Genomic DNA, 19,526 nt, shown 5'->3' with positions numbered 1-19,526 from the left:
GCGTTCGGCAACACCATTTTGTTGTGGGGTGTAGGGATTGGTCCGGTGCCTTTTAATCCTAAATTTATCACAAAGATCATTAAATTTTTTGTTACAAAACTCAAGACCGTTATCAGTACGCAAAGATTTAAGTCTCTTACCCGTTTGGTTTTCAACAAGAGTTTTCCACTTTTCAAACTTTTCAAAAACCTCATATTTATGTTTTAGTAAGATAACAAACACCTTTTGGGAAAAATTATCAACAATGGAAAGAAAATAATAATTTCCACCATGGGTGGGTTCTTTAGAAGGTCCCCATACATCAGCATGAACGTAGTCTAATATGCAAGATGACATAGAGGGATTTTGGGAGGGTATAGCAGGAAAATGCACACAATGTTGTTTTCCCATAACACATTCATCACAGAATTGCAATTTGTCAACCTTATCACACATAATGCCTTCTTTGTTTAAAAATTCAAGTCCTTTTTGGCTGATATGCCCAAAACGTTTGTGCCATAGAAAAGTTTTGTCATGTACACTCACACAGATGCAACCATAAAGTCATAAGTAACAGAACATAAATACAAATTGCGTTTCTTTTCTGCTTTAAAAACAACTAGAGAACTTTTCATGATTTTCATGATGCCCTTAACCCCACCTACCTTCTAAACCCTCATCTTCGAATGCAGCACATGAAATGAGATTATGACTAAGTTTAGGAACATATCTAACATTCTTAAGAGTCATTCTATAACCATAATTGAAAATCAAAGAAATATCACCAATGCCTTTAATCTCACACTGTTTTTCATTTGCCATGGAGACAAAACCATAATTACCAAGTTTGAGGTTTGAAAAAATATTTTTAAAAGGACTTATATGGAAAGTGCAACCAGAATCAACAAGCCACTCATACATGCTCAAAGAATGCATAGAATTCACATCAGAAACCACAAAAACTTCACCAGATTCATCAGCAACATTATTCACTCTTTCTTTTTCATCATTGTTGTTATCTCTATTATCCCTCCTCGGTTTTCTACAGTCTTTGATATAATGATCTTTTATGCCACAGTTATAATACCTTCTCTCTCTGATTTTATCATCTCTATGTGAGTTATCTCTAGTCCTAGACTTACTCCTATTGTTGTTTCTATTACGATTTTTGCTTCTGCTGTTGTGTCTATACCTAGAGTTCCTAAATTTAGATCTTCTTCTCACTGAGTTTACCTCATGTTGGTTATTACTAGGTTTATTTGTTTTTAGGTCAATCTCTTTGCTTTTTAATCCATTAACAACAGTGTCAAGACTCACGCTATCTCTAACGTATTTAATCGCAGCTTTCACATCAGAATATGTATCAGGTATAGCATTCAGAAGCACAATAGGAGAGTACTCATCAATATTCTTGTCACCAGTCAATTTAATATCTTGAACTAATTTAGTGAAATCATCCAAATTTTCATTAATGTTTTTAGACAAATCAAGTTTGTATTTAAAGAATTTTTCAAGGAAAAACAATTTACTTGGAAGGGAAATATCAGTATAAAGCTCCTCCAATTTTTCCCATAAATCTCTAGCAGAGTTTTGTTTACCAACCTTTCTTAAAACATTATCAGATAAGTTAAGAATAATGGAGGAATAGACAGATTCATCGTTTTCCAAAAGTTTTTCTTCGGAAATAGTATCAGTATATCTACCATCGATTGATTTAAAAACCTTTTTGCTGAATTAAAATACCTTTCATCTTTTGCTGCCAAATTGAAAAATCACCCTTCCCATCAAAAGATTGCAAATTGTATCGGGCCATTTGAGAAAAAGTTTTTCTATTAGAAAAGGTTTTGAAAAACAGGTTTTAAGAAAGACTTTCATAGAACATTTTTGCATCAGATTTAAGCGAGAGAATATCACAGATCACAGGGGCAATCTCACACACGAATTCACACAGATCACGATAATATTCACAATAGATATGATATACTAAACAAAGGATTTAGATCACAGATTTTATGAAATTCACAGACATTATGTATCAATCGATTTCAAGGCAGATTAAGTCACGAATTTAAAGAGAGAGAAATTATATCACAGTCCACGGTATATTTAGTCAGTAATTTAGAGTACGGTTCCAAAATAGTGTATCACAGTTTATCAATTCACTAAGAACCGAGAACAGGCACGAAACAAATGAATCAGTTTTAAGAAATACCCAAGATTTCACGAGATAATATGTATAACGACAGTTTTAAAAATAAGTCAATAACCACGAAACTGAGGCCTCTCCAGCCTAACACCCAATCCAGATACTTGACCACCTCACGGGTCCGGCCAGGAGGGTAATCAGGGGGATAAGCACCTAAAAAATAGAACAAGAGATAATATGACTGAAAATGAAAGTGCAGAAAATTAAAAGGAGGGGTTTAAACGAGTTACCACCACCAGAGCTTTGACGGATCGGAAATGTGGCTCTGATACCACTGTTAAGTGGATATCAGACAATCCTAATCAACTATTACAAAGATTGTAGTATGAAACTCCTTAATAGTTACAATCCGAATATTACAGAATTAATATAGACAGTGAAACAAAAATAGAGAAATAAAGAACAAAACAATATTGATAGAGATAACAGGCTCAGATCCAACCAGATCAGACAGTATGCGATAACCGGTCACAAGAGTTCCGTACCCAAAAGAAACTGACCCACGGTAACACCAAGGAACCTCACGAAAATGACCACAAAACCCCAATCACTCAGATTTCTTTATCTCTCAGTCACAAAGACCCTCAAGCTTCACTGTTTCACAAAGGGAATGCACAAAGCCTTTTGGATGATTTTTATTCGCTGTTTGAGAAAAGAGACGAGGTCTCTTATTTAAAGGGCCGAACAAAATGGTGAAGAAGGAAGGTCTTGGTTACCTTCCAAAAACCATCAAGTTGGTTTAGAAAGGGAGCCATGGATCCCGGTGAGAAGAGGGAAACAGAATCACAGAGGAAAAGAGGAGAAGAGAGAAGACGTCTGTCGGAGCAAGAATGAGAGAGAGAGTTGAGAGTGAGATTAGGGTTCAGCTGTAGATATAAGTAGTGGGGGAGTGGGTCGGGTTTTATCGGGTCGGGTTCTTGGGCTGCCAAGGTGGGCTGGTTCTTAGGTAATTAGAGTGGGCCATTAAGAAATCACTTGGGCCACAGAAAATAATAACAGATATGATAATCGATGTCCAAATATTTAGTGTGCTCGTGAAACACGGGATTGGCCATAATATGCAAAGCGGCTTGATTATCACAATAAAAGGGAATAGGAGCATTAACAGAGATGCCAAAATCACGAAGGAGAAACAAAATCCACTTCAACTCACATACAGTGTCAGCCATACTTCGGTACTCGACTTCGGCAGATGAACGAGACACTGTGCACTGCTTTTTAGTTTTCCACGAGATAAGCGCAGGGCCAAGAAAAACACAGAAACCAGAAAGGGACTTTCGCGAGTCAAGACACGCAGTCCAGTCGGCATCACAGAACGCCTGTAGCTGGAGGTTAGTTGAGGAGGGAAAGAACAGTCCCTTAGCAGATGTACCTTTCAAATAACGAACCAGATGAATAGCGGCTCGCTAGTGAGAAGAACAAGGACACTGAAGATATTGATTTAATTGTTTAACACCGAAGGAAATATCAGGTCGAGTGAAGCTGAGGTAGAGTAAACGGCGATAAGCCTTTGGATCATCAAGCACACCGTCATCATCCAAACGCAGCTTAAGCCCAGGCAGAAAGGGCGTAGCAACAGATTTCGCATCAAGCAATTCACAGTCAGCCACAATGTCCAAGATGTATTTTGATTGAATGAGAGCAAGACCAGGCTCTGACCATGCAATCTGCAGTCCTAGAAAATAGCGTGCATAGCCTAAGTCCTTGATGGTAAACAAGCCATCAAGATATGTCTTCACCTGCGAGATCAAACAATCAGTGGGTGCCATAATTAATACATCATCGACATAAACAAAACCAGATTCCAAACGCTTAAAGAATAAGTAATGATCATGTTCGGATTGAATGAAACCATAAGCAAACAAGCCTCGAGTGAATTCCAAATTCCAAATAAACAATGAACGCTTAAGAAGACACACGTGTCTAGGCTCAACTTTGTACCCCTCAGGCGCATTCATATATATCTCCTCGTCAAGATGCCCATGAAGGAAGGTATTATTAATGTCAATTTGGTGCAAGGGCCATTGAAACGCAGCAGCAAGTGCGAGAAAGAGACGCACAGTCACAACTTTTACAACGGGGGAAAATCGTTCAGAATAGTCAACCCCCTCCACTTGTGTGTACCCCTTGGCCACTAGTCTGGCCTTGTAGCGTTCGACAAAGCCATCATCTTAAAGCTTCACTTTGTACACCCACTTAGACCCAATAGGACGTTTGCCAGAAGGCAAAGGTACCACCTCCCATGTCTTATTAGTTTCAAGTGCTTGCAATTCCGTAGACATGGCATCAACCCATTGTGGAACAGTTGAAGCCTGCCTGTAGTCACGAGGTTCCTGCAAAAGAGATAGCGAAGCAACAAATGACAAGTATGCAGAACTGTAGGAGGTGACATTGAGGACAGAAGCATCAATGATTAGATGGCATACAAAATCAGAGAGCCACGAAGGCTTGTTATGAGGACGCAAGAACCTGCAGACTGAGGGAGCAGATGGTGGATGGGTGACATCATTTGATGGAGGATGGGGTGAAGAAGGAGTAGAGGAAAAGGAGGAAGTAGTAACAGCAGGAGCACCATGTGTGTAAGCATCCAGTGGAATAATAGGTATTGGAATGCGAGGTGAGGGAGGAGAACAGAGAGCGAAAGGGAAGACATCTTCATGGAATTGAACATTCCTAGACACAAATGTGGTATGAGTATCAAGATCATAGAGTTTATAGGCCTTTTGTCCATGTGGATAACCCTGTAATACACATTTGGAAACTCTGTTGTCAAATTTGGATCGGTCAGAGTGAGGTTTGATAGCAAAACATAGACAACCGATAGTCCTAAGGTGTGAGTAAGAGGGGACTTTGTTATCTAAGATCTCATAAGGCAATTTCCAACATAGACAATCGATAGTCCTAAGGTGGCAGAAAGGATTGCATCGCCCCAAAAACGATGAGGTAATTCAGACTGAAACATAATGGACCTAGCAACATCAAGGAGGAACCTATGCTTGCGCTCTACAACTCCATTTTGCAGCGGAGTGTAGGCGCAACTACGTTAGTGTAAGATCCTAGAATCTCGAAGGAAAGCTTGGAATTGGATACTTAAAAATTCAGACCTATTGTCTGTACAAATACATTGTATGCGTTTGTTAAACTGAGTGAAAATGAGCTTATAGAAATTCTGAAATATCTCCAAAGTTTGGTTTTTGAACCGCATGAAAAAGGTCCAAATAGACCTACTAAAATCATCAACAATGGTTAAAAAATAGTGGCACTCAGATGTAGTGGGCACCTTGTAAGGACCCCAAATGTCCATGTGAATGAGAGCAAATATTGAATCAGTATAATGGAACTGGAATTAAAAGGAATTTGATGCATTTTTGCCATGGGACAGATTTCACATGGTGCTTTGAGAAATTATAATTGAGGTAGTGAAGTAATATGTTTCATTGAATTCTTGGATAAATGCCCAAGTCTTTGGTGCCAAATATCCCCATTATTTATACCAATGTCAGTACAAGAATTGAGTTTATAGTAAGTGTCAGAAGCTGCAAAGTTGTTTTACTGTGATGAAGGGAAGGATTCAAGCACATATAAGTTTCCTATTAAACTTGCTATTGCCAAAGTTTTCTTAGTCCTGAGCTCCTACATGATGCATTGAGAGTTAAGGAACTGAAATTGAATGGGAGAAGAGAGACACAACATTCGAACCGAAAGCAAATTTACAGAGAATGTGGGAATGTGAAGCACTTCAGTGAGCATGATTTCTAGTGAAATTTGAACTGAACCTATATGTGAAACCGATTGTGCGTGTCCATTAGGTAGGTGAATGGATAAAGGTTGTGTGGGTTTAGTGTAAGAGTGAAACAATCGAATATCTGCACAAATGTGGCTTGTCGCCCCGCTATCAATAATCCATGAATTTGAAACTGCAGAAACAGTGCTTATAGTGTTACCTGCAAAATCGTCCAGTTGTGCAAAGTTCAACTTGATAGGATCCAAGGGCATCTCCTCCTGCATTAGCTTCTTCATTTCACTACTTACAAGTTCAACAATGTTGTTAATTCCTTCAGGTTTCATATTGTTTTGTTCACTTGTGAGTGTTGCAGCAAATCCTCGCCCTCTGCCTCCTATCTTCTTCCTTTGATCCGCCATTTCCTTATACCAATCCGGCACTCCGTGGATCTTAAAGCAAGTTTCTTTAGAATGTCCAAGTTTATGGCAATGCTCACAGAGAAGTTGACGCTTATCAACTAGAGGCTTTTTCTTAAAATGCTGAGTGTTAACCTGAAATGCGACTCCACTATTCATTTCCATACTGCCTACATTCATTTGCATTTGTTTTTCCATACAAATGAGCATGGAGTAAGCTTTAGTTACTGAAAGAAGAGGCTCCAACAGTAAAATCTGGTTCCGTGCTTGATCATAGATAGTGTTCAAACTAACCAAAAATTGTATTAACTGATTCGAAGCCATCATCTCAGTCATGGCTTCGTTAACTCCACAGCTGCAGCCTGTGCATATGCATCTTGGTGTGGGTGACAAACAGGCAAGTTCGTCCCACAGCCGTTTTAGTTTAGTGTAATACTTCGTAATAGACATGTTCCCCTGCGTAACTTGTCCGATTTTTCGTTGTAATTGGTAGATCATAGGGCTGTTATTCTCCCCAAATCGTGCCTCTAATTCCAACCATAGCTCTCGCGATGAGCTAACATACATAAATGATTCAGCCAACTCCTTTGACATGGAATTCAATATCCAAGTTGTGACCATGGAATCGATGCGATTCCATCTCCTAAATTCATCAGTATTTCCAGGAGGTTGAGTGGCAGTTCCATCCACAAAGTCTAATTTCATTTTCGCCGTCAAAGCTCGTCTTACAGCCCTGCTCCAGGAGAAATAATTTGCACCTGTTAGCAGCGCTCAAACCATAACCATGCCAGGGTGGTCCGGAGATTGCAGCTGCATAAGCTCTTGCTCTGCTGCAACGTGTGTTGCTGTTGTGCTTCCATAGTCTGTGGTCGCCATGATTAAACACTGATTCGAATTTGATGGTGAGAATACTACAGAGTCCTTCGTTACGAAGGCTCTGATACCATGTTGAAACAGGCAAACAAGATATTTTGTGCAAGAGAAGCCATCAAATTCATATCAATGAATGAATGTTCTCAGAAAAATGTTACACAGCACCAAACGCAGTGCTTCTGGGTTTAAATAGGAAGAAACTAACAGAAAAACTAACTCAGCCAACTAATAAACTAACTCGTACACGTCAGTGCCACACGACCAGCAACTCATATGCCACATCCTCACAATCAGTTATACAAAATCGTTAATAGCAAAAGTACGTTTCTTCTTTCTTCTCCTGCTCTGGTTCTGCTGCTATGTTTTGCTCTGTTGCTGCTAATATGTGTCCCAGCTGCCATTTTCCATACCATTCTCAACAGATTCTTTCATCACTAAAAATTTGATAAGCCAATGTTGTTTTGCCAAGGCCAGGCATCCCAACTATGGTAACGACATCAAGTTGTTGAGTTTCTTCCAACAGGTAAGCTATTAATTTTTCTTTCTCGTCTTCAAAACCGACTATGTTGCCTTGTCTTAGCCGATGTGCCTGATGTCAAGATTGATAGATGCTAGAGATTGTTTCTGATACCCGAAAAAGACCAAATGGATTGTTTCTTCAGTCTATAAACAAGCACCCAGGCCACCCATATGGAATCCACCTTTCTAGTAACCTGCCACAGGTGTTTTAACATCATAACTTGATTAATAACCTGCACCTTCTTTATACCCAATCCTCCTTGCGGTACGGGCATATGAACTCAATCCATGATACCTTATGACAACCTTTCCTTGTAACTCCATGCCAAAAAAAACTCTAAACTTTTCTTCAATCAGCTTAACAACACCCCTCAGGAGGATAAAGACAGATGCCCAATACAGGTGGAGTGAACTTAGCACAGATTTCATCAACTGCGTTCGGCCTGCAAACGAGAGATAAAGTTGATCCCATCCCGCAATTCTAGTCTCAATTTTCTTAAGCAGTGGGCCACAATCTGAGAGGGAAAGCTTCAAAGAGATCAAACGGACACCTAGATATTTGACTGGGAGTGTACTTCTGCAAAGCTTAACACCGCTAAAATCTAGGGCTTAAGCAACTCTACTGCCTTAGCAAAATCTGGTTCTTCTGAGAGCAATTCTTGTGCCAATGCAAATTTAGTAGAGCATTTGTATCATTACAATGCAAATCTATGTGAGTGGTATATTTAATCTAGCACATAATGCCAAAGGTTTTGTAGGTAAGACTACTACAAACTTGGACCATCATTAGTTTAAGTCTTGTAAACTATGAGTGGTGACTTTTCTGATCTAATTTTTATAATTTGGTTTTATAATTTTGAAAATTTGATAGTTTTCATCATTTTTTTCGGCTAGTTTGATAGAAAAATTGCAAGTAATTTACATATGATCTAATTAAATTGTAGTTTTAATCCTATAACATAGGAAATGTTGGCATATGTAGTCCTGTACGAATTGATTTATAAGACAAAAATTATAATTTAATTAGGTCACATACAAATTTTCAATAATTAATTTGCTAGAAAAAAGACTAAAATTGTCAAATTATAAAACTATAGAACTAAATTATGAAAATCGATTCGTGTGGATACTCTTCTCTGACCAAATTAATCTGTCCTAATTAAGTATCCCGAATCACCTGCCAAAATCAATTTGGCCCTTTAAAGTGAATGATTTATTTTCATAAATTGCACTGCTCAAAAAACTATTCCCCAGCCTTCAACCATTTAATATATCAGAAGAATTTCTTGAACTAAAATCCAATTTCTGCTATGCTCAACTGAGTTCTTCACAATTCCTACAAATTACTACAAATCAAGATGTTGAAATCAATTACTACAAATTACTACAGCTTGATTAGAAACTCGGACCTATACAAGATATCGATATTCCCTTTTCTTCTTGGCCGTGGCCTCTCCACTCGCCGCCGCGCCGATCTTCCCGTTGGCATACACACCCCTGCTCTTCTCATATATACTTTTCACCTTTGCCCTTACAGCTCTAACCTCTTTCGCGACGCCGATGAGTTCCATCCAGCCAACAAAAGCTCGCTGGAAGAAATTCCGGGCCCTGTTTTCCGCCTCCAGATTAAAAAACACGCCGATTTTATCTTCAGCTTCACAAACCACATTCTGCATCTTCCTTAACACTTCTTCCAGACTCTCGTCTTTGTCGCGTATTTTCGCGCAGTCTTTCAGAAACGCTTTGAACAGCCGGACATCGTTGTCCAGGATCTGGACCTGATTCTTGGCGTCGCGAATCAGATGGGCATTATAGAGCAAAACCCGCTTCAGATTTTCCAGGATGAACAATACTGCCACTGATTTTTCCGGATCTCTGAATTTGTTTCTGGGCGTGCGCGAGCGTGTGAACAGGTAAACGCTGGTTAGGGTCAAGAATTTGAAGGCGAAAACCAGCTGCTGCTTCATAGCTCACTGATCTAAGCTGCTGGGGATTGGATTAATTCTTCAAAGCAGAAGGAATCAGTTGATTTGTGGGAATCTCGCGCGTTGATGTGTTGAACAGCAAACTAAATATGCTGAATTCGACCAAATGTTAGTTGCTGTTGAGAAATAATGCTATATAAATCTTGAGAATAAACCCTAATCATCTATATCTATATTACCTACAAAAACTATTAATCCCTCATGTATTTGGTCTAATTATGAAAAAATGTTCCTACCTTTATTTAAGTAATTAAATTAAAATTGTTCTAAAAGAATAAAATTCTATCAAAATATAACTATTTAAGAGAACTTGAATTTCAGTACTTTTATATTATTTGCACAATGATAAATATATCCAATTAAAAAAAATAATATGTCTACATGATTAATTTGTTACTTTGAAAATATTAATGTATTAGGAGATATAATATATATAATGAATAACATTGGAATAATATAAGATACTAATATACAAGTCTATAACTCTCTCTTTCTCTCTCTCTCTCTCTCTCTATATATATATATATATATAAATTACTTAATTTATTAACCTTAACAAATCAAACTTAAACAAAATATTTGTTCCATAAATTTTCAAACTCGGCTATATACTTAATTATTTGAGTTATATTTGTATGAGATCTAATTAAAATTCATTTGAACTCGATTAGATTAATAATCAACAAAATTCAAACACAATTGCTCGATAATAATTTAAACAAACTTGAATAATGATGTGTATAGCCAAACTCAAATCGTTTACAGCCCTAGTTACAAGAGTCATATACATAGATAAGAAAAAAAGAATTCAGTCTAAGTTTTTATTGAGTTTTATTTTATGATTATATTATTGTTATTATGAAAATTTCTTGTATATTATGCTTTTTTATTTTTATTTTAGGGCAAAAGACAATTTTCGTCCCACAGCTATAGGTCATTTTCGTTTTAGTCCCGTAAGTTTCTAGGGTTTCAATTTGGTCCCGTAAAACTGAAAAATTTGCAATTTCAGTCCAAATTTGGTCGGAAAATTTTGTGGCTCGCCGGAAAAAGTCACATGCGATGCATGTGACTTTTAAAATTGGGGGGTCGATCCTGATTGGCTGGAGAAGATTTGGCCGGAAAATTTTGTGGGTCGCCGGAAAAAGTCACATGCGATGCATGTGACTTTTAAAATTGGGGGTTCGATCCTGATTGGCTGGAGAAGTTGACGTGGCGCATATGTGGAAATTAAAAAAAAAAATCGACGGGAAATCAAAGTCTTGAAATCCCCACCATTCGCCGCCACCTTCTCTCTTCAATTCCGCCGCCGTTACTTGGAATTTCTACCCACCACATATACCATTCGATTACCCATAATAAGGAGAACAAAACCCCTCAACCAATTTTGCGATCCGACCACGACAACGACTGGGCTTTGAAATTGACCGCCGCGGATAATTCCCGTCGATTCGCCGGCGACAGGATGACCCACGATCGCGGATTGGTACCATTGGATTCGTCTCCTCACTGCGGTTCTAATGGGACTAGTCTCATCCATTTTCATCAACTAGGTGCAAAGATCCATCGTTTTGAAGATCTCAGTCGTCGTCCGCCGTGACTGCACCTTCCGCCGGCGTTTTCTCTTTCGTCTGAACAAACCACCGGCTCGGAAGACCATCGTTGAACGCCTCTTGTTCTGGCGAATCTTTTGAGACCAGTCCCATCAATTTTGGTCACCTCTGTGCAAAGATCCGACAAAAGCCGTCCTCCGCCTTTGCCATTCTTTTGAGATCGTTTTTTTTTTTTTTAAATTTCCACGTATGTGCCACATATGCGCCACATCAGCTTCTCCAGCCAATCAGGATCGAGCCCCAATTTTAAAAGTCACATGCATCGCATGTGACTTTTTCCGGCGACCCACAAAATTTTCCAGCCAAATTTGGACTGAAATTGCAAATTTTTCAGTTTTACGGGACCAAATTGAAACCCTAGAAACTTACGGGACTAAAACAAAAATGGCCTATAGCTGTGGGACGAAAATTGTCTTTTGCCCTTTATTTTATTGTATGTGCTACAAATACTTGAGAAGTAAGAATGTTCAATAATTTTGATGGGGGTTAATAGTAAAAAAATCTCCTACGAGATAGTTTTTACCCATCCAAAATCATTAAATGACTAAATTTGACGAAAAACTGACCATTTATAAATACAAATTGTTTTATTTGGCAAGGTATGTATTAATTATTTGGACCACTTAAACAAGACTAACGACTTGTATTTCAAGCCAACCCCATCATTCAAATCGAGAACCTTAAGTGGGCCCCATCTAATATGTGTTGTCAGATCATCAATTATCTTAATTGGGATCAAATTTGAATTACTTCCGGTTTTGTGCTTGTAGGTGTGTTTAGATGTGACTTTGGGAGTTTCATGATTTATTGACAAGAGGGTATGGTTAATAAATTCACTTTAGTCTTGTTTTTCCTATACAAAAAAGGGAATTAAGAATCACTTGTGAAACACTCATGCATGTTTGTATTTCAAGTTGATAGCATTAACAAATTAATTTTTGAATGACTGAATTTCTTAAATCTTTGTTAAAATCAATCTTTTATGTTCAAATTTGAGAACAAAAGATGCAAAATTCTTTTAAAAATGTAAATGTTTAAAATGTGAAGTGATTTGTTGCAGAAATTAAGGATGTCCAAATAAACTTTCTTCTGCTCATGTCAATTTCAGCAAGTGAATAATAACCTGTGCTCAAGCAAATTTTATCAGAAGAGAGATCAAATATAGTCTTCACTCAGATCTTCAAACATATGCATAAATTTCAAGTTTAGCCGAGTTCATCGTCACGATATAACAATTTATTTGATAGCCGCAAAACATAAGTAGAAATCGAATCGGGTAACAAACAGGTTGCGAGAAACACAGTAAATGTTCATTCAGATAAAAGTGCAACAATATTCAGGGAGTTCAACATAACCAATGAGACAAATGCAACATTTATTCGAGCAAGCTCCGTTCATGCAGCAGACATCCTTTCTAATCTCATAGGAAGCTTTCTGGCACACAGATTTAATAGCCGTCATTTCTTATCAGAACAAAGTGTCGCAAGTGTGTGGGATCGAGTAGGTGTGTGCTACTGACATGAAGCTTTTGAACTGAAGTTCATCAGATCTCAGGCTCAAGTCCCAGGAGGAGTTGGAGAACAGGCTTTCATCCTCTTTCAGGAAGTAAGGATATACGAGTTCTTGCAATGTATTGCACGTCACACTGGAAGGCTCAGAAAAATAGTGATCCTGGAACAAATATCTTGTAAAGCTTAAAAACAATCACAATTTTGATAGGAAAATACTATGTGATAAGAAGCCTTAAAGAGGGAATATTTTATGTAATGCAATTAAAATTGCGAAACGGAATAGGTCTCAAGAAACAACTAGATGAAAGTTTTACTTACTTGTCAAGGATCATGCGTGGGTGATCATTCCTCGAGGGGGAAAATGGAGAGCTTGAAGGCACCAACCTTGCCGTTTTGCTCCTCTTTCTTCTTTTTTGCATCTCCAATTTTTTTGGCAGAGGCAGCTGCAAATTTTGTACGGTACAAGTCCAAGACTTGGAAGTTTTCTATTTCAGCCAGCCCAATTGGAACTTCTTTAAGTTCCTCACAGTTGTGCAGCTCAAGGCGTCTAAGTCGAGGGAAATGATGAGCCGAAGCTACCCAGAAAACTAAATCTGTTCGTCCAATGTGCAACACTTCAAGACGGCGAAAACCTCCATCCGCTGCCTGCCAGCACTTCCCCATGAAAGATTTATCGTTGAGCTTGAGCACCTCCAGGTTCTCCAACAGTCCTAGGGTGGAAATATGACTCCAATCAAGAAAAGTATCAGACAAAGTTAGGCTCTTTAGTTTCCTTGGGAATTTGTAAGGTGGAGGAAGGCTACGCAATTGGCCTTCGGAAGGTGGACTGGGAAAGACATCATTTAGTAGCTTCAGCTTTTCAAGATTTTCCAATTTCCCCAGACTATCAAACGATCCACTCTTGCCATCTATAAGCATGGCTAGTCGCCCACGAATGCCCAATTTCTTCAAATTGCGAGCTCTTTCAAATACTTCCTCTGTGCAACTTTGTGGTGAAATTGTACCAAGTGTACGAAGTCTTTCACCTTCTTTACTACTTTTCCCAGTCTTCGGCAAAGTAGTGGATGCATTTGTCTTTAAATGTCTTAACTGAATCATCTTCCAAATATCTGCTTTGATTTCAAGTGTACGGGATGTTGTATCGACTACAAGAGTTTGTATGTTCCAAAGCTTGGAGAAGGCTGCAGGAAGAATTGCTAAATTGATGGACAGGGTGAGATATCTTAAATGAACCAACTGGTACAAGTCACTAGGAATTTTTGTAAATTTGATGGGCTTGACTTCAAGAACTCTTAGCAATTTGAAAGCTGCCGGAATCGCTGCAACATTTTCTGTCGGCAAGGCAACTTCTTCTTTGGAGAAACAAACAAAAGATCGGACACGAGGACCATAAGGTCTTGCAGAGATAAAGCTAAGGATACTGGAATGAATACAAAGACGACGAAACTTTTGTACTTCAGCAACCGAAGGTTCAAATCCATCACTAGACCTTTTCATTTCTTGGAGAAAGTTTTCCCTCTCATTTCCGGCTTCTTTTATACAAAAATCACGTAGCATGTCATGAATGCGACACGTTTTAACTCTACCATCAGATCGCCTCTTCTCAACTCTTAGTAAATTCCTATTAATAAGATCCTCCAAGTAGTTTTCTGCAGTTTCCTCCAAGCTGATACCTGACTTTTCTTGTATAAATCCTTCTGCAATCCACATGCGGATCAATTTCCAAACTGGGATCTCAAAGTCTTCAGGGAACATTCCCAAATAGAGAAAGCATGCCCTCAGGTGGTAAGGCAATTTATCATAACTCAATGCTATAATTTTTTCCATGCGTCTCCCAGGGTCCTCACTGAGATATGTGCTCACGCTGTTCGACACTTTTGTCCATGCATTTCTTTTTGCAGATATATCATCTGATGCTGAAAACTTTTTGACAAGTATACCTCCAATGACCACAATTGCAAGCGGCAGTCGATCACATTGATCTACAATTAGTTTTCCAAGAACTTCCAACTCAGGAGGGCACTCGGGCTTTCCAAAAACCTCCAATTGGAGCAACAACCAACTCTCGTCTTGAGTCAAGAAACGCAACATGTGGGGAAGTCTATTTTTATTAGCATATTGACCCACTTCAACATGACGGCTAGTAATCAAGACTTTACCCATCTTATTGCTCTTTGGCAAAGCAATTTGGAGTTTTTCCCAATCCTCAGCTGTCCACACATCATCCATGACAAGCAAGAATTTGCCCCTCTCTAGATGAGACGCAACTAGTCGGGCTAACTCTTGATCACTTTTATGATACATCTCCTCATCAATCCTAGTGAATTCTCTCAGAATGGCAAGAAAGATGTTTTTTCTTGTGAAATCTTGAGAGACATAAACCCATATGCGGGTGGGAAATTCATATAGGATTGCTGGATCACGAAAGATTTTTCCTGCCAATGTTGTCTTGCCAAGACCAGGCATACCAATGATGGAGACGACATCAAGCTGTGTAGTTTCTTGAGTGAGATAACCTATTAATTTTTCTGCTTCATCTTCAAAACCCACCACATTCTCCTGTCTGACCGTGGGAGGCTGCACGGATGATTTTAATTGCAGGAACGATAAAAGATAGAAATGACAGTAATTCTAAACCTCTATTATTAGAACTATTACAGTTGAAAGATAAAAGAGTAGAGAGCAAGTGTACAGATTATAAAATTGATATAAATATAAATGGACAATTACACTGCCCTCTCCTAAGATTTGATGTAATTGTATGTAGACCCTCTATGATCTGAAAAATTATATCTAGTATCCTGAAAGTTGTTTTTGTTTTACACATAGATCCTTCGCTAGACAAATTTTACCAAATTTGCTGATATGTCAAAAAAAAAAAATGAATGGAAGTCCATATTTACCTTCAATTGACTTATTACTCACTTATGGTGGGTCAAACAAATCTTATTTGACCAAAATAATCTTACATGCATTAGCATGTGAAGATGTATAACAATAGTTTGGTCAGAAAATATTTATTTTACCTGCAATAGGTTAATAATAAGTCAATTGGGGTAAATACAAATTTTTAATCAACTTTTTTGCTAATATCAACAAATTCGATGAATTTTGAGTAACATAAGGGTCTATTTATTAGACAGAAACAAACCTCAGGATTAGTAAATGTAATTTCTCAAATCACAAGTGGTCTGTGTAATTATACGAAACCCAGGTAAATCTTTATCTTCTATACTAACAAAAAGAAAATCGTAATACTGACAGAAGCCGGCTCCCTCCTTGCATCAGGACGAGCTATTCGGATCGAAATTGGAAGATTTGCCCGTTTCAGCTCTCACATCAGAATGCCATTAGTTATCTTATGATATTCTATGTATCGTCGGGACAGGAATGGAAGCCTTAGGATTAGAGCAAGTCCCTAGTTCCAGTCTTGGCCTTACTCCTCCTTTCGAGCCCCGAATAGCCCCTTTTTTTTACTAACAAATAACGGTTACTTACATCACTACACTAATTTTTTAAATTACCAAAAATATCTCTTATGTATTTTTTAACAACCCCTACTCAAAGTCTTCTTCTCATCTATATATCTATATATACTAATCTATACATTTGTTCTGTTAATTTTCTTTTATGTATTTATTAATTAAATGTGATATATTAGTTTATATATTTTATTCTTATGCATAATATAATTTAAAGCGTAAAAGTTTATTTATTATATGTACATAGGGACGACTTGTCACGACTAGTAAAGATAAAAGTAAAGTACATAAGTAGGCCTACTCAATGAATTTCGTATATCCTTAAGTTCTCGAAACAAAAATGTGCTACAATAAAAAAATCGCCTTAAAAAATTTGAGTTTATTTCCATAACTCAAAAGGAATTCATTTATTAATTTCATATCTTTATATAAATAAAATTATGAAATTTAATGGATTGATGTTTATAATGTAGAAGAGCTATGTCTTGAAAATATTTGTTCTTCCAGTTTAATTAAGAGAAAAACAAGAAAATAACAAAGAAAATATAACATTTAACCGTAAACATTTTAAATAGAATTATTTCTGTATAATTAAAACCAAGCACATCATAATACTACTAACAATTACTATTTACATATACCAAAAACGGAAAAACTTAATTTTTTTCCGCTCTTACACTCTTAAATTTCTGTCCTTTACTCCTCCCGACGGAAATATATAATTGAAGAAAAATGCAAAACGGAGGATCTATAGAAAAATCCTCGTCTTTCATACTTCATCTTGTTAACAACCACGTAATAATTTATCATAATACTTAAAAACCATAATGAGTGATTAAACATTAACAATTTTAAAAGTAATTCAATACATGAATATTAATCACACGACTACGTATTCCATTAAATTTAATTACAAATAATCAATATATACATAACTAGTGACAATTATTCTATAAATGCTAAATATTGGAAAATAAAATGTAATCTGTATCTTATATAGTTAGTCATAAATTATTTCAGTATTAATAGTTAGTCAATGAATAAATAGGAAAATAAAACATAAACTATATATCTAACTTTTAACTCAAAAACCTTTTAAGTTTTAAGTAGGATTAATTGTTTATCAAAATTAAGCATAATTTCATGATAAATTAATACTCTTTAATTCACAAAAAATAAATATTAATTTTATCTATCTACTTACATTTTTCTCTTACTCTCTTTATTTTTTCTACCTCACATGGTTCAATGGAAAAATATACATATAGATCTAGCCATTGGTGAGGGTGGGGGTGGGGGTGGGGGTAGAAGACAACACATTTTTTTATATATTTGTATTTTAATATATCGGTGTCAAGGGATTTTTTGCAATATTTTGAAAATGATGAAAGGGTTTTTTCCTTTATTTTATTTTTTTTATTTAGAGAGGTTTTTCGTTTTTTTCCTTTATCTAAGTCAATGCTCCCAAATTCAACAGCCTAATTAGCACAGATCAGAGTTCAGAAGTAATCATATGAAAGATGAAGGAAGGCGAAAAACAAAGGTCACCTCTGATTCTTCAGGCCCTCCATCTCCGACATTGAGGCTGGCGAAGTCAATCCTGTTTTTGTCGCCGTAGATATCTTTTACCTTGACCCCAACCCTCTCGATGTCGACGGCGATGCCGTGGAGTTTGACCGGCGTCTGAAAAGCTCTCAGGAAGTAACTCTTGGACTTGCTCTCGGCGGCCTGCGTCACGAAGGCGTCGATGATGTCCTCCGCCTCGTAGACGACGTCGCGTATCTGGCGGACGAGCTCCCGCAGGCTCTCGTCCTTCCGCCGCTTCTTGGTGGAGTCCCTGAGGAAGGCTTTGAAGAGGCGGAGATCGCTCTCCAGCTTCTCCACCTGGTTTTTGGCGTCACTTATCAAATGGGTGTGGTAAATCAGTAGCTGCTGGAGGTTGTCCAGCAGGAACTCCACCGCCGCGTCAGCCATTGTAGCTCCTCTCTCTCTCTAGATTTCCTCTTTTTCTCTCTCTCTCTCTCTCTCTCTAGATTTCCTCTTTTTCTCTCTCTCTCTCTCTCTCTACAATGGGAGCTAGTGTTCAATCACGTCATTTGGTAATATATATGTCTGTAAAGAGTGATGCTCTGTCTGTGCAAGAGTGATGGTCTGACCAAGTGAAAAATTATTTGAGTCAAATTGCAAAATTAATCCCAAAGTTTAGGGTTATCTCAAATTTGATCTCATATTTTTTAAGTGATTTTAAATTTTTCCCTATATTCTATTAAAAATTATAAAAGGAGATCAAAAGATTACAAAACAGCCCCAACACTAACCCTAATAGTGGAGAACCCATGTAAAAATTGTGTGCATACATGTGTCAAAAAAATGGTCGGTCATTATTGTTAATGTCTGTTGGTGGGATAATGAAAACTTTCAGGAAAAAACTTAAAATTGGGAGGGCGATCCTCCCAGTGAACTGATTGTACCCCAAACCGACACAAGTGAACAAGTAGAGTATATTAGGGCGCTTGAGAGAACCATGTCGAAGGAACTCGGCAAAATGACCCCATAGTTTTAGGAGAAGGGGTGCTCTCCTATCTTTTGATTAGGAAAACGGCACATACCAGGGGAGGGTCTTTTTTACAATGTTGTGGTCTTAATTTGCAACTTTAATGGAGTCTATGGGATTAAATTTAAAATTCTGTAACATGTGGGGTCAAGTTCAAAATTACCCTAAAGTGTGAGATTAATTTTGCAATTTTGCCAATGATTGATGTACATAATTAATCTTAAATGTTCTTTTAAAGTAATTTATATGTAATTCTTGTAGTTTCAAAAATTATATCTAATAAATAGATTTTTCTATTAGTCAAGTATCACCTAATTTGTTGATATTATAAAAAAATTAAATGACAATCTATATTTACTTTGCGTGATCGTAATCAATGACTATTTACTATAATCATTTCGTTTTAGCCATATCAATTAACTATAATTAATATCCTATTAATTATTAGTTGTGATGGTTAAAAATAGAAATAATTACACTCTTATTTTCTGAGGTTTGATGTGATTACATGTAGACCCTCTGAATTTAAAAAATTACATCTAGTACCCCTGAAGTTTGCTTATATTTAACAATAAGTCCATCCATTAGTCAAAACTTATTGAATTTGATGATATTAACAAAAAAATTATATTTACCCCTGATTGACTTAATACTAATTTATTACAGA

The 19,526-nt window shown here is 37.2% G+C and overlaps 1 protein-coding gene across 1 annotated transcript; it reads right to left on the bottom strand.

Annotated features, from left to right (window-relative positions):
• LOC105157312 (putative late blight resistance protein homolog R1A-10) lies at window positions 12,601-18,390 on the bottom strand. Its single transcript, XM_011073703.2, has 3 exons — window positions 17,854-18,390; window positions 13,142-15,400; window positions 12,601-12,983 (listed from the first exon to the last, which is right to left on the bottom strand). Exons 1-2 carry the CDS (start codon window positions 18,277-18,279, stop codon window positions 13,166-13,168), a joined length of 2,661 nt encoding a protein of 886 aa, XP_011072005.1. The 5' UTR covers window positions 18,280-18,390; the 3' UTR covers window positions 12,601-12,983; window positions 13,142-13,165.

The sequence above is a fragment of the Sesamum indicum genome, linkage group LG3 (genome assembly GCF_000512975.1).
Source record: "Sesamum indicum cultivar Zhongzhi No. 13 linkage group LG3, S_indicum_v1.0, whole genome shotgun sequence".
Classification (NCBI taxonomy): domain Eukaryota; kingdom Viridiplantae; phylum Streptophyta; class Magnoliopsida; order Lamiales; family Pedaliaceae; genus Sesamum; species Sesamum indicum.
Note: the sequence above shows the minus strand (reverse complement) of the source record. Positions and strands in the feature narration are given on the sequence as shown.

Bases quoted from the DNA above. Each gene is read 5' to 3' on its own strand.
- LOC105157312 (XM_011073703.2), bottom strand. From the start codon at position 18,279: ATGGCTGACGCGGCGGTGGAGTTCCTGCTGGACAACCTCCAGCAGCTA. The intron at 15,401-17,853 runs GTGACCTTTGTT...TCATCCGTGCAG, and splicing joins GAGGGCCTGAAGAATCAGAG to CCTCCCACGGTCAGACAGGA.